Below are 13716 nucleotides of genomic sequence, written 5' to 3'. Positions count from 1 at the left end.
CATGCCGGTTGATGCAAAGTAGATTTCTTCATTTTTGACTCTTTAAAGCAAATGTTTTCAAGTAAATAAGCAAATGCTTTTACTTGGCAGTGTTCAATTGATGACTTGGACGTTCAAGAATTGGACATTTTAATTTGGTTAACATCAAATTAGCATTAGCTTTTAGCTTGCTACTTGCTAACTGTGGCTACCTTTTCACCTTCCAAACCAGGAAATTGAATATTATAGTATTTGATTGATTGTTGGCTACAGCCATGCCTATCATTTATATGAAACATATTTTTACATGTGTATGTGATTAGATTGCTGAATGTGAGCGTTTTCATTGATCTTATATGCTTGTACAAAATAAAAATAAGGTGGCATCAGCAAAAAATAACATTTAGTTTCTTAACCCATAATATAATCCTGTCTGACTAATCGTTTTGTGGTGTGTTGTTTTATAATGTTACGGCTGGGGGGGTAGAGGTTGAATAAAGTGTACATATTTTTCTTTCATTAAAGTAAAACTTCAATTCATGTGGCAAAATATGGAATTTCATTCAGATTATGTAATATTATTGTCCCTCACATAACCCTGACATAAACATCGTGTGGTGGTGACGTTTTACATTTCCATTTAAGTCATTTAGCAGACGCTCTTATCCAGAGTGACTTACAAATTGGTGCATTCACCTTATGATATCCAGTGGAACAACCACTTTACAATAGTACATCTATATCTTTGGGGGGGGGGGGGGGGGGGGGGGGTAGAAGGATTACTTTATCCTATCCCAGGTATTCCTTAAAGAGGTGGGGTTTCAGGTGTCTCCGGAAGGTGGTGATTGACGTGTGGCCATATGTTAGGTAGAGGGTTAGAGGTCAAATCAGTTAAATGAGGAAATGGAACCTAATGTGATGATGGGTTTAGGTGGTCGTTTTTATTGTTTCTATTCTGCATTCCTCCAATCAAAATTAAGCAATATGTTCTCAGTTTGATGATAAGGAAATGTACTAGGCTAAATATAAAGTTCAACCTGTTTTAATTGTTAGTTGTGAGAATAATTATTGGAAAGTTGAAAGCGTTCTCTCTTATCTTGTGCAGTGGCAGTAGGTAAATTGTTATGCGTTCTTTCTCTGTTTATATAGTTTTAATGGAGAAATACATGTATATTAACTTACACAGATACAAATGTGTATGCAAAGAGCAAGACCATAGATCTTAATTAGCCAAGGTCCTAGGAAATAAAAAACGTTTGTTTTTAGGCTATTACATAGGCTATTTTCCTTCAGTTGGCACTTGAGTAGCTGTCTTTAAGGACAACATATAGGTCTGTTCATTGTTTAATCGTATGAGTGTTGATGAAATTAGCTTTGCTTGACCTTGTTATTAAATAGGCCTAATCCCCATCGGAGTGTTTTTTATTAGCCTAGTGGCTCATGGCCGTGGCCTTTCCATTGATTCCCAGTCACATGTGGTTCATTACACAGTTAGTGCTCTAAAAATAATCTAAATTAAAAGGCATCATGGTATCTTATGTGCCGCCAGTCAGTTAAAGTTGTGGCAGTCTTGAAAAAGAATGGAGAACTTTTAAGGGTTCTTTGTGGAGAGGCAAGTTTGACAGCCATTCTTTCTCCTTGTGATCTGACACATCAAGGCTGGATGGCAACAAACCAAACAAAACGGAATAATTATGTAATGAAGTTCTGCTGCCTTTTTCTCTTGTCTCATTCAAAACAACAAAGTAGGACAAAAGCTAGTTACCCACCGCAGAATTGGAAAATGTTTATTTGAAATGAATGAGACAAACTTAATTGGCAAAAAAAAGAGAGCTCTCTTTCTAGCGCTCTTTATTAAAGGTGCATTAGTCATCCCTCTATCCCCCTCCCTCCCATCACTCTCCTTATTTCAATCCCAGTCTCTCACCCTTTTTCCCTCTGCCCCCCCCCATTTCTCGCCTCTCCAGTGAACAACAACAAACAGGAAGCGATCCATAACTTATTCCGTACATGACATAGACCTATATAACCATTTCTCTCCTTGTTATAGACCCAGTGGTGCTGGGCTAGAGCGTTATGGCTCAGACGCTACAGATGATGACCCCTAACTTTGTAGCCTACATGACATAGACCAGACCTAATATAACATTTCTCTCCTTGTTATAGACCCGGTGGTGCTGGGCTAGAGCGTTATGGCTCAGACGCTACAGATGGCGATCCCTAACTTTGGCAACAACGTGTTGGAGTGTCTCAATGAGCAGAGGCTCCAGGGGCTCTACTGCGACGTCTCCGTGGTTGTCAAGGGACACGCCTTCAAGGTAGGAGTTGATAAACATCGATGTGGGCCTCCCGGGTGGCGCAGTGGTCTAAGGCACCGCATCGCAGTGCTAGCTGTGCCACCAGAGATTCTAGGCTCTGTCGCAGCCGGCCGCGACCGGGAGGTCTATGGGGCGGCGCACAATTAGCCCAGCGTCGTCCGGGTTAGGGAGGGTTTGGCCGGCAGGGATATCCTCGTCTCATCGCGCACTAGCGACTCCTGTGGCGGGCCGGGCGCAGTGCACGCTGACCAGGTCGCCAGGTGTACGGTGTTTCCTCCGACACATTGGAGCGGTTGGCTTCCGGTTTGGATGTGCATTGTGTCAAGAAGCAGTGCTTCGGAGGATGCATGGCTCTCGACCTTCGCCTCTCCCAAGTCCGTGTGGGAGTTGCAGCGATGAGACCAGAGATTCTGGGTTCAAGCCCATTTGGATACCACGAAATTGGGTAGAAAAAAGGGGTAAAAAAAAAAGACAAACATCAATGTTGTTTTTTGGAGTAAACTGAACCAATCTAACCGTTATTTACCTCATTGACAAGCCTTCAAGTTAGGGCGACGGCTGATCCAAAACACAGTTAACTGTTAGGCTAGACTGTATCAACAGTTCTATATTTTGATTAGGGTTAAGAAACCTGGTGAAATATTCTGGTTGTACCTCAAGTTTGTTTAAAAAGAAGCCTGTGTGCTGTATATGTATTCACCCCTTCCCCTCTCCGTCCCTCCCCAGGCTCACCGGGCGGTCTTGGCGGCCAGTAGCTCCTACTTCCGGGACCTGTTCAACGCTGGAGGGAAGAGCAGTGTGGTGGAGCTCCCCCCGGCCGTCCAGCCCCAGAGCTTCCAACAGATCCTAGCCTTCTGCTACACAGGCCGCCTCAGCATGAACGTGGGGGACCAGTTCCTCCTCATGTACACCGCAGGCTTCCTGCAGATCCAGCAGATCATGGAGAAGGGCACAGAGTTCTTCCTTAAGGTACCTAGTGTAACCATAGCAACCTGTTTGTGCTGTCTTGCCAACTCCTATGATCACCATAGGTAGATGTTGGGAGATAATTGGACTGCAACTGACAGCACAAGTGGATTGTTTCATTAGGACAGGGGTCGGCAACAGGTGTTTTCTTTTGCCCCCCCCCAAAAGTTTATACTAAATATATATTTATTATTTGAGTTTTTGGTATAAAAAAGAAACTGTAAAATCACCAGGAATTCAGCTAAACATTGTTTATTTTAGTAAATCTGTTCCTTCACAAAATATAAGACGTGATCCTGTCTCAGTCTAATCAAGGTATGAAATTATTGTTATTTTTAAATCTCTTTTTGGGCTTTGTTGTGGTCAATGTGCAAATTATAATTATTTTCCGACCCCCGACTATTCGCTCCAACAAAAATCGTCCCGCGGCTGAATCTAGTTGCCTACCCCTGCATTAGGCTAAGGTTCTCCTTGTCAAAGCTTTCCAGTTCCCACTTTACATAGTCTTAAATATTTAACATATTTTTCTCAGATGTATTTACCTCTTCATTTGCGTATTCTTCCTCCAGGTCTCCTCCCCTAGCTGTGACTCCCAGGGTCTTCACGCAGAAGAGACTCCGCCCTCCGAGCCCCAGAGCCCTGTCACTCAAACCGGAGGGGCTGGGGTGGTTTCCACGGCAGCATGTAGGCCTGCCTCCTGCCTGACACCCCTCCCCCTGGTGTCGAGGGTGAAGACGGAGCAGAGCGGGACTACGCCACAACCCACACCACAGACACAGCAGGTGAGTTGGCAAAAAATATATGTTATTAGTCATAGTGGAGGAATGGAATAGAAATGAAATGTTCTCAATTACTTTCCTGGTTAAAGAAAGTCGAAAAATAAAGTGTGTTTGAGATGATGTATCTTATCTGGGAGGGGATGCAATCTTCAGTGGAACGTCAGGTCTTTCATAGAGCAGAGGAGTGTACTACAAAGAAGGATCAATGAGTTAGGCGGCTAACTTGCCTAAATATTCTACAATTAATTTTTTTGAAAGATAAGCTTGAAGTGGACATGGTCTAATTGACTCAACAAGTTTACCTTTCTTAATGAACCAGAAATTCTATAGTTATTTGTTTAAAAAAAAAATTTAAGTTAGCTAGCTAACTCATTAATCCTGCCCCTCTGGTCAAAGGTGCAAGTTGTGAACTTATGTGTCTCCTGTGCCATACAAGGAAATTCACAAACACTCAATGCTCAAGCATAAATACACATGAGTTTGGCTGCCCTCTCACAAGATGAACGGATGACAACACACTAAATAGGTGTTATGTAGCTAATCACTTCTCTCTCGTTCTCAGCAGGAGGCCACGTCCTACTCGGTGGTGTGCAGCCCTGTCGCCAAGCGCCTGTGGGAGGGGGGCAACCGCGGTGACGGGGGAGGGGGGTCGGGAGGAGGGGGGTCCAGGAAAGCCGCCCGCTACTCTTCCTCCTCCGCATCATCAAACAACTGCAACTCCCAAGATGCAACAGGCAGAAACGTTGTTAACCACAATAACCATAACAACAACAGTAACCATAACAGCAGCAGCGTGGGGACGCCGGACGGAACGAGTCCGGGGACGCTGAGCATGTACACCAGCGACTCGCCCCTTAGTTACCACGATGACGAGGAGGAAGAGGAAGTGACCGACGACAGCGCCGAAGAGCAGTACAGGCAGATCTGTAACATGTACACAATGTACAGTATGCTCAATGTGGGCGCCACAGGTGAGAGCGAGAGTTGGTGTGAGGTAGGAATCTGGAGGAGCGTAGTTATGGGGGGGGGGGATTGATAAAGTTACATATCGCAATATTATTTTGGGACGATATTAACCAATATTTCACTCCCAAGTATTGATTAAAAAAAAAAATATATATATATATACACTACCGTTCAAAAGTTTGGGGTCACTTAGAAATGTCCTTGTTTTTGAAGGAAAAGCATTTTTTTTGTCCATTTATAATAACATCAAATTGATCAGAAATGCAGTGTAGACATTGTTCATGTTGTAAATGACTATTGTAGCTGGAAACGGCTGATTTTTTTTTAATGGAATATCTACATAGGTGTTCAGAGGCCCATTATCAGCAACCATCACTCCTGTGTTCCAATGGCACGTTGTGTTAGCTAATTCAAGTTTATCATTTTAAAAGGCTAATTGATCATTAGAAAACCCTTTTGCAATTATGTTAGCACAGCTGAAAACTGTTGTTCTGATTTTAAAGAATCAATAAAACTGGCCACTGTAATCGAACCCACAAATGCTGATGCTCCAGATACTCAACTAGTCTAAGGGCCAGATTTACTGCTTTTTTAATCAGAGCAACAGTTTTCAGCTCTGTGCCAACATCATTAGAAAGCCCTTTTGCGATGATCATTTAGCCTTTTTAAAATTATAAACTTGGAATAGCTAACACAACGTGCCATTGGAACACAGGAGTAATGGTTGCTGATAATGGGCCTCTGTACGCCTATGTAGATATTCCATAAAAAATCAGCCGTTTCCAGCTACAATAGTCATTTACAACATTAACAATGTCTACACTGTGTTTCTGATCAATTTGATGTTATTTTAATCAACAAAAAAATGTGCTATTCTTTCAAAAACCAGGACATTTCTACGTGACCCCAAACTTTTCAACGGTAATGAATATAGATGTATGGATATAGATAGTAATAATTTGCTAGGCAGCGTTAGCTGGCTGTACCTGCACCAGAACTATTATTTTTCATTCCATAGCTTGGCCTCCATCTCCTGTTTAAATAGTGAGCCAATGTGTTTACAGCACTTTTATTTCCATGACTGATCAAAAGTGGTTTTCTCATGGCTCTCCTCTTGCCTCTCTGCAGCAGACATATGGTGAGCAATACATTTAGAACATTCATTCACAATAAAACCTCCGTATAAAATCTCAATACATATCATATTGGTACCTAAGTATGGTGATAATATCGTATGGTGAGGTCCCTGGCAATTCCCAGCCCGAGGGAGGAGGGAGCAAGACTGCTTCGGGTCAGAACAATAGGCTGATAGATGAGGGAAGAGACGAGATTAGAGGGAACAAGTAGGCAGCTGATTGTAATCGTGATTTGGAAGAAGATGGGGAATTAGCATCACTCTCTGATGCTATCTACTGTATGTTCTGTCTTTGCTCATGTCTGTACATTAATGCTAGTTGTAGCTATGTCAATATTAATAGATACATATTTAAGTGTGAATCTGTCTTTACATGTACCCTGTCCTTCTCTGTCCCACTCTGTTATAGGATAGTGTTAGCTAGACCTGCATGTCGTTATAGACAGTTGTCCGCTGAGTGGACAAAGCATTAAGAACACCTTCCTAATATTGAGTTGCACCCCCTCTGCTACCATACCCCGTTCAAAGGCACTTAAATCTTTTGTCTTGCCCATTCACCCTCTGAATGTCACACACTCCTCCCCTTCATCTACACTGATTGAAGTGGGTTTAACAAGTGACATCAATAAGGGATCATAGCTTTCACCTGGATTCACCTGGTCAGTCTGTGTTATGGAAAGAGCAGGTGTTCCTAATGTTTGGTACACTTAACAAAAATATAAACGCAACAATTTCAAAGATTTTACTGAGGTACAGTTCATATGGGAAAGAAAATAAGATATAGGTTATTTGTCATAGTGAAGGAATGAGAGAAATTAAATACAGAATGTGTTCTCAATTACTTTTCTGGTTAAATAATGGTAACATAACAGTTCTATATTATATATGTTATCTGGGAGGGGATGCGATCTTCATTGGAACGTCAGGTCTTTGAAAGAGCAGAAAGATGCATGCATACATACATACATACATACATACATACATACATACATACATACATACACACACACAGTTGAAGTCGGAAATTTACATACACCTTAGCCAAATACATTTCAACTCAGTTTTTCAAAATTCCTGACATTTAATCCTAGTAAAAACTGTCTTAGGTCAGTTAGGATCACCACTTTATTTTAAGAATGTGAAATGTCAGAATAATAGTAGAGAGAATTATTTATTTCAGCTTTTTTTTCTTTCATCACATTCCCAGTGGGTCAGAAGTTTACATACACTCAATTAGTATTTGGTAGCATTGCCTTTGAATTGTTTAACTTGGGTCAAATGTTTCGGGTAGCCTTCCACAAGCTTCCCACAACAAGTTGGGTGAATTTTGGCCCATTCCTCCTGACAGAGCTGGTGTAACTGAGTCAGGTTTGTAGGCCTCCTTGCTCACACACGCTTTTTCAGTTCTGCCCACACATTTTCTATAGGATTGAGGTCAGAGCTTCGCGATGGCCACTCCAATACCTTGACTTTGTTGTACTTAAGTAATTTTGCAACAACTTTGGAAGTATGCTTGGGGTCATTGTCCATTTGGAAGACCCATTTGTGACCAAGCTTTAACTTCCTGACTGATGTCTTGAGATGTTGCTTCAATATATCCACATCATTTTCCTTCCTCACAACGCCATCTATTTTGTGAAGTGCACCAGTCCCTCCTGCAGCAAAGCACCCCCACAACATGATGCTGCCACCCCCGTGCTTCATGGTTGGGATTGTGTTTTTCGACTTGCAAGCCTCCCCCTTTTTCCTCCAAACATAACGATGGTCATTATGGCCAAGCAGTTCTATTTTTGTTTCATCAGACCAGAGGACAGTTCTCCAAAAAGTACGATCTTTGTCCCCATGTGCAGTTGCAAACCATAGTCTGGCTTTTTATGGCGGTTTTGGAGCAGCGGCTTCTTCCTTGCTGAGTTGCCTTTCAGTTTATGTTGATATAGGACTCATTTTACTGTGGATACAGATACTTTTGTACCTGTTTCCTCCAGCATCTTCACAAGGTCCTTTGCTGCTGTTCCAGGATTGATTTGCACTTTTTGCACCAAAGTACGTTCATCTCTAGGAGACAGAACGCATCTCCTTCCTGAGCGGTATGACAGCTGCGTGGTCCCATGGTGTTTATACTTGCATACTATTGTTTGTACAGATGAACGTGGTACCTTCAGATGTTTGGAAATTGCTCCCAAGGATGAACCAGACGTGGAGGTTTACAATTTTTTTTCTGGGGTCTTGGCTGATTTCTTATGATTTTCCCATGATGTCAAGCAAAGAGGCACTGAGTTTGAAGGTAGGCCTTGAAATACATCCACAGGTACACCTCCACTTGACTCAAATGATGTCAATTAGCCTATCAGAAACTTCTAAAGCCATGACATAATTTTCTGGAATTTTCCAAGCTGTTTAAAATCACAGTCAACTTAGTGTATATAAACTTCTGACTCACTGGAATTGTGATACAGTGAAATCATCTGTAAACAATTGTTGGAAAAATGACTTGTGTCATGCACACAGTAGATGTCCTAACCGACTTGCCAAAACTATAGTTTGTTAACAAGACTTTTGTGGAGTGATTGAAAACAAGTTTTAATGACTCCAACCGAAGTGCATGTAAACTTCCGACTTCAACTATATGTATATACTACAAAGCAGGGTCAATAGGGCTTGAAAATCAGACAGTTTGAAGTAAATAAATTAACTCCTAATCTATGGATTTCACATGACTTGGAATACAGATATGCATCTGTTCGTCACAGATACCTAAAATTAAATGGGCCGCACAATGGGTCTCAGGATCTCGTCACGGTATTTTTGTGCATTCAAATTACCAATCAATAAAATGCTATTGTGTTCGTGTGTCCGTAGTTTATGCCTGCCGATACCATAACCCCACCAGAACCATGGGGCACTCTGTTGACATCAGCAAACCGCTCGCCATCACACAACATTACAGTCTGCGGTTGTGAGGTCGGTTGGACATACTGGCAAATTCTCTAATACGATGTTGGAAGCGGCTTAGAGAAATTAACATTAAAGTCTCTGGCAACAGCTCTGGTGGACATTCCTGCAGTCAGCATGCCAATTAGCACGCTCCCTCAACATGAGACATCTATGGCATTGTGTTGTGACACAACTGCACATTTTAGAGGCCTTTTATTGTCCCCAGCACAAGGTGCACCTGTGTAATGATCATGCTGTTTAGTCAGCTTCTTGATATGCCACAATTCATCCACCTGACCGTTATCTTGGCAAAGGAGAAATGCTCACTAACAAGGTATAAATACATTTGAGATAAAAAAAAATTGTGCGTATGGAACATTTCTGGGATCTTTTATTTCAGCTCATGAAACATGGGACTTTTACATGTTGCGTTTTCTATTTTTGTTCAGTGTATATGTGTGTTAATGTAGCCGCGTGTTTAATGTTGCTGTGTGTATTCATGCGTAACGTGTGCCCTCTCTGTACCACCACAGTAGCGGGTGAGCGTGTGGAGTCCCTACCGGAGCACCTCACGGCAGAGACCCGGGGTGGCAGGGGGGTGAGGCTACGCCAGGACCTGGCTTCGCTACCTGCCGAACTCATCACCCAGATAGGTACACACACACACACTTCATTTAGGTTGTAATATTATACTGGCCGTTTTCTTTTTCTAAAGTAATACTATAGTTGAAATGTACTGTTGTACTCGCATGTCTGAGGCAACTCTATACACGTTGACATTCTGAGTTCAGTCATTCATTTATTCATAGCTGGCTGCCACCTGCGTTTAGACCAGGCTACTGTTACTGTAAAAACACTTGATTGGCAACCGCTGCCACCTGCAGCTGATGTGAAAAAGGCTGTAATACATTTGAATGGATTGATTGGTTGGTGCAGGTAACCGTTGCCACCCGCGGCTGTACGAGGAGGGTGACCCTGCAGAGAGGCTGGAGCTGGTGACGGGTACCTCCGTGTTCATCTCCCGCGCCCAGCTCATGAACTGTCACGTCAGCGCCGGCACGCGGCACAAGGTCCTACTGAGGAGGCTGCTGGCCTCTTTCTTCGACAGGTGAGGGGAGGGTGTGTGTGTTTGTTTGACCGTTGGAAGCGTGTACATTTTGTGTGCTTGCTTTTGTGCATCGGTGCATGCGCTTCAGGCAGCATAATATTTGTTTGTTCTGACATACAGTAAATGATACTGTGTATCTTTTCCATCCCCTCTCAGGAGTACTCTAGCTAACAGCTGTGGGACGGGGATCCGCTCTTCTACCAACGACCCCAGCCGCAAGCCCCTGGACAGCAGAGTACTGCACGCCGTCAAGTGTGAGTGTCACACACTCCAGTGCACAGCTTTGCTTTCACACACACCGGACAAGCCTCACACACTCAGTGCTACACCGTGTTGTAGTCATATATCTGCATTTCTTCACATCATTCCAGTGCATCTATATTGTCCGCAGCACCTAACTGTCTCTCTCCCCTCAACAGTTTACTGCCAGAACTTTGCGCCGAGCTTCAAGGAGAGCGAGATGAACGCCATCGCGGCTGACATGTGCACTAATGCCCGCCGGGTCGTCAGGAAGTCCTGGATCCCGAAGCTCAAGCTCCTCATGGCCGAGGGTGATGCCTACTCCGCTTTCCTCCAATCAGACGCCGTCAAGATGGAGGCCGACGCCCTGGGGGCGGAGCATGGGTTCGACCCCAACTCCCTGGCAGAAGAGGCGGCTGCAGCCAATAGCGATGCGGGACCTTCTTCGGGGGAGGGGTTACAAGGCGTTGTGGGCGGAGACGGCAGCACTTTGTTTTAAAGTGAGTGGGCTTATTGTGATCTTATTGGTCGATGGTCTTTGATCATTGCTCCCGGCGATACTTCCTCCCTCAGTTTTAGTTTGTTTTTTAATGTCACTTTTCCATATCTTAATCTCTTCCCTTAATACTTGGAATTTCATTTATTATATCCATCTGTTACATCCCTTGTTCTCTCTCGCCGTCCCGGACCCATGTACATAGTGTCTGCCCCCTTTTGGGCGGGAGAGAGATGAAAAGATGGAGGGATAGAGGTGCAGAAAGAAAGACGGGGGAGGTTTGTAATGTAAGGGGGGGGCTTAACCTAGGAATATTCCCTGATCCCCATTGTAGAATATTTTCTTGTTTTAATGGTTTTTTTTTTTTTGGTTGGCAAAGGTCCTTTCTCCTTTCCATATCGCTGAAACACATTCCCTAGGAGGAGGGACCTTTTGGGGTGGATGGCGGTCGGGGTTGAGTGGGGTAGTAATGGCTGGTTTTGACGGTCTAATAACACTGTTTTGATAATGAATGTATCGGTCGTGAAGCGTTGTCAAGTCACCTGTATGTATTGTCTGTGGACAGTAGATTGTATTCGATCGATTGATTGATTAGATTGTATTCACCAGTTTATATAGAGACTCTGGAAGTCCTACTGAAGGCTATTTTATGGGGAGGGGGTTGATATTTGTGGGGGGGGTTACGTAAAGGCTTAATGGTTGAAATAGGTATATGTATTCTGTATATTGGCAGGACTTTTGGACCCCCCCCCAACCCTCTTCCCCCCCATTTTAGAGGGCTGTTTTCATTTCTACTTTTTCACTTTTAATTTGTGACTCTTCTCATAGTTTTTCTGTCCGTGTGTGTGACCTTTGACTTGTTGCCAAGACTCCCTGAAAAGCAGAGGAGTCGTGTTACTGAAAGATGGTTGAACAGTTGGTGACTGGACGAGGAAGAAGATGCTCTGATCTGGTATCCATGTTGATGATGCGGTATGATTTCCTATACGTCTACTGAATTCTGTGTAGAGAGAGAGGAGTAAGGGACCGTGTTAAAATCATGTCAGCTCACGCCCATATTCACATTTCGAAGGAAAGTGACATTTGTTGTCTCGCACTATTAAGCAAGTAATAACTGAATAATGTACTTGTCTTGCACTATAATACTATAATACAAGTCTTATCCAAATACTAGAGTCGTCTCCATTTGACCAAGCATGAAGCTGTGGGCTAGGGTGTAGGGGCTGGGTTGTAGAGGCATTATGTTAGATGTGTGTAGTGTACACAGGGTGGACCTATTCTATATTTGGTTTCGTTATGGACTGAGGGAGGGTTGGTGTATCCTGCTAAGAGGCATTCATGACACACACACACACACACACACGGATTGAAGTACCCTGGAGGACTAATCCATATGCATCCTGGGCGGATACAATGGTGCCAATTAAAGTAATACGACACACACTATGTGTGTCAGTGTGTGTGGATGGTGACAGAAGTGTGTGTTGTCACATGCAGCAGAGAGTGAGAACCCAGACGGAGTGTGCTCACACACGCTTGGCTGACTCATTCATCCATCACTCTGGTGTGTGTGATGCTGCATCTCTCACTCACTCACACACACACACTCCGGTGCACCCAGACTGATCCAGCAGCAGCACACTGCCAGCCTATAAACATCCCTGTAAAGCTCTGTTGAACACACCTTGTGAGAAACTACAGAGAGGAGATGGACCGTGACAAGCCTTGAATAACGACCAACTGTCATTCTAGCTACAGCTCATCAGTGATTGGATGAAAGATGACTGTGGCAGTTCCCATCTATCACAGTACCAGTAGGGAGCCAATGACGCCACCGCCAGTATCCCATCATACAGTAGAATCATGGTGTGTCAAGGAGGAAGAACCCGTTGCCCCTAAACACTGATCTATGGTCATGTTTGCATTTTCCCGCTAGTTGTCAAGGTTAGGGTTTGGGGAGGGCAAGCTGATCCCAGATCAGTGCTCAAGGGGTTTGTACTCTGAGCAGAAGTGAGGATAGACATGCTAATGCTATAGACACAGTTGTTAGTGATAGCCTGGTCCCAGATCTGTTTTGTAGGATCTTGCCGCCACCTTGTAACTCATTGCGTGACACTTCCATAAGGAGTTGACAAGGGAGTAGAAACAGACTGGCACCCAGGCTAGGTTAGTGAAGCACCTTGTAATGCAGTTGGTGTCAGCGCCGGCGGTGGGTTCTGTTGTGATTGTCAGGCTTGGTCTGTTGTGTGTTTTGGGTAGAAACGCACACTAAAACACACACACACACACACTGCTTTGGAGTTGAGGGTTAATCAATCGTAACACTTCCCCCACCCTCTGACTGTGAACCTAAACAGAGTATAGAACAAACAACTATAAAATAAACCTGGGTCAAATATAGGCTTAACATTGTCATTGTAACTCCCCCTTTCAACCAACCAACCAAAAGAAAGCCATGGAGTTGTTTTTATATCTGGAAACTACCATTGTTATTTTAGATCAGAGCTATCTAAGTATCTGCTTTTAGGCCTGGCTTTTAAAACAGGCCATTTGTTGTTTACGTTTGTAGTTTAAGATGTGTGTGTATATATAGAGAGAGAGGTTTTGGAGTGTTTCTATAAAAGGCTAACTGTCAAAGAAGAGCCCAAGGTTTAAAAGTGTAATGGGAAGGCACTACTAGAGCTTCCAGTGGACCTTTCCATTTGGCCTGGGGGGGTGGGGGGGTCTGGAGCCCACCCCTCCTTTTGTTAACCACATGGTATGATCCTTGGGGACTTCAAGTTCTATCACTGACA

At 43.6% G+C, this 13716-nt stretch overlaps 1 protein-coding gene across 6 annotated transcripts in view; it reads left to right on the top strand.

The window, feature by feature from the left end:
• LOC115191195 (nucleus accumbens-associated protein 1) overlaps positions 1-13716 on the top strand; it is a 15406-nt gene extending 1690 nt beyond the window's left edge. For 4 of the 6 annotated variants that reach the window (XM_029749132.1, XM_029749131.1, XM_029749134.1 and 1 more), the window contains exons 2-9: positions 2146-2297; positions 3024-3266; positions 3833-4045; positions 4605-5013; positions 9611-9730; positions 10014-10185; positions 10342-10439; positions 10605-13716. In XM_029749132.1, coding sequence (XP_029604992.1) covers positions 2172-2297; positions 3024-3266; positions 3833-4045; positions 4605-5013; positions 9611-9730; positions 10014-10185; positions 10342-10439; positions 10605-10924 — 1701 coding nt within the window. In that variant the 5' untranslated portion in view covers positions 2146-2171 and the 3' untranslated portion in view covers positions 10925-13716. The remainder of the gene's footprint in view (positions 1-2145; positions 2298-3023; positions 3267-3832; positions 4046-4604; positions 5014-9610; positions 9731-10013; positions 10186-10341; positions 10440-10604) is intronic. The other 2 variants (XM_029749136.1, XM_029749135.1) reach the window with 2 other exon arrangements.

This window comes from Salmo trutta, unplaced genomic scaffold, assembly GCF_901001165.1.
Source record: "Salmo trutta unplaced genomic scaffold, fSalTru1.1, whole genome shotgun sequence".
Lineage (NCBI taxonomy): Eukaryota > Metazoa > Chordata > Actinopteri > Salmoniformes > Salmonidae > Salmo > Salmo trutta.
Note: the sequence above shows the minus strand (reverse complement) of the source record. Positions and strands in the feature narration are given on the sequence as shown.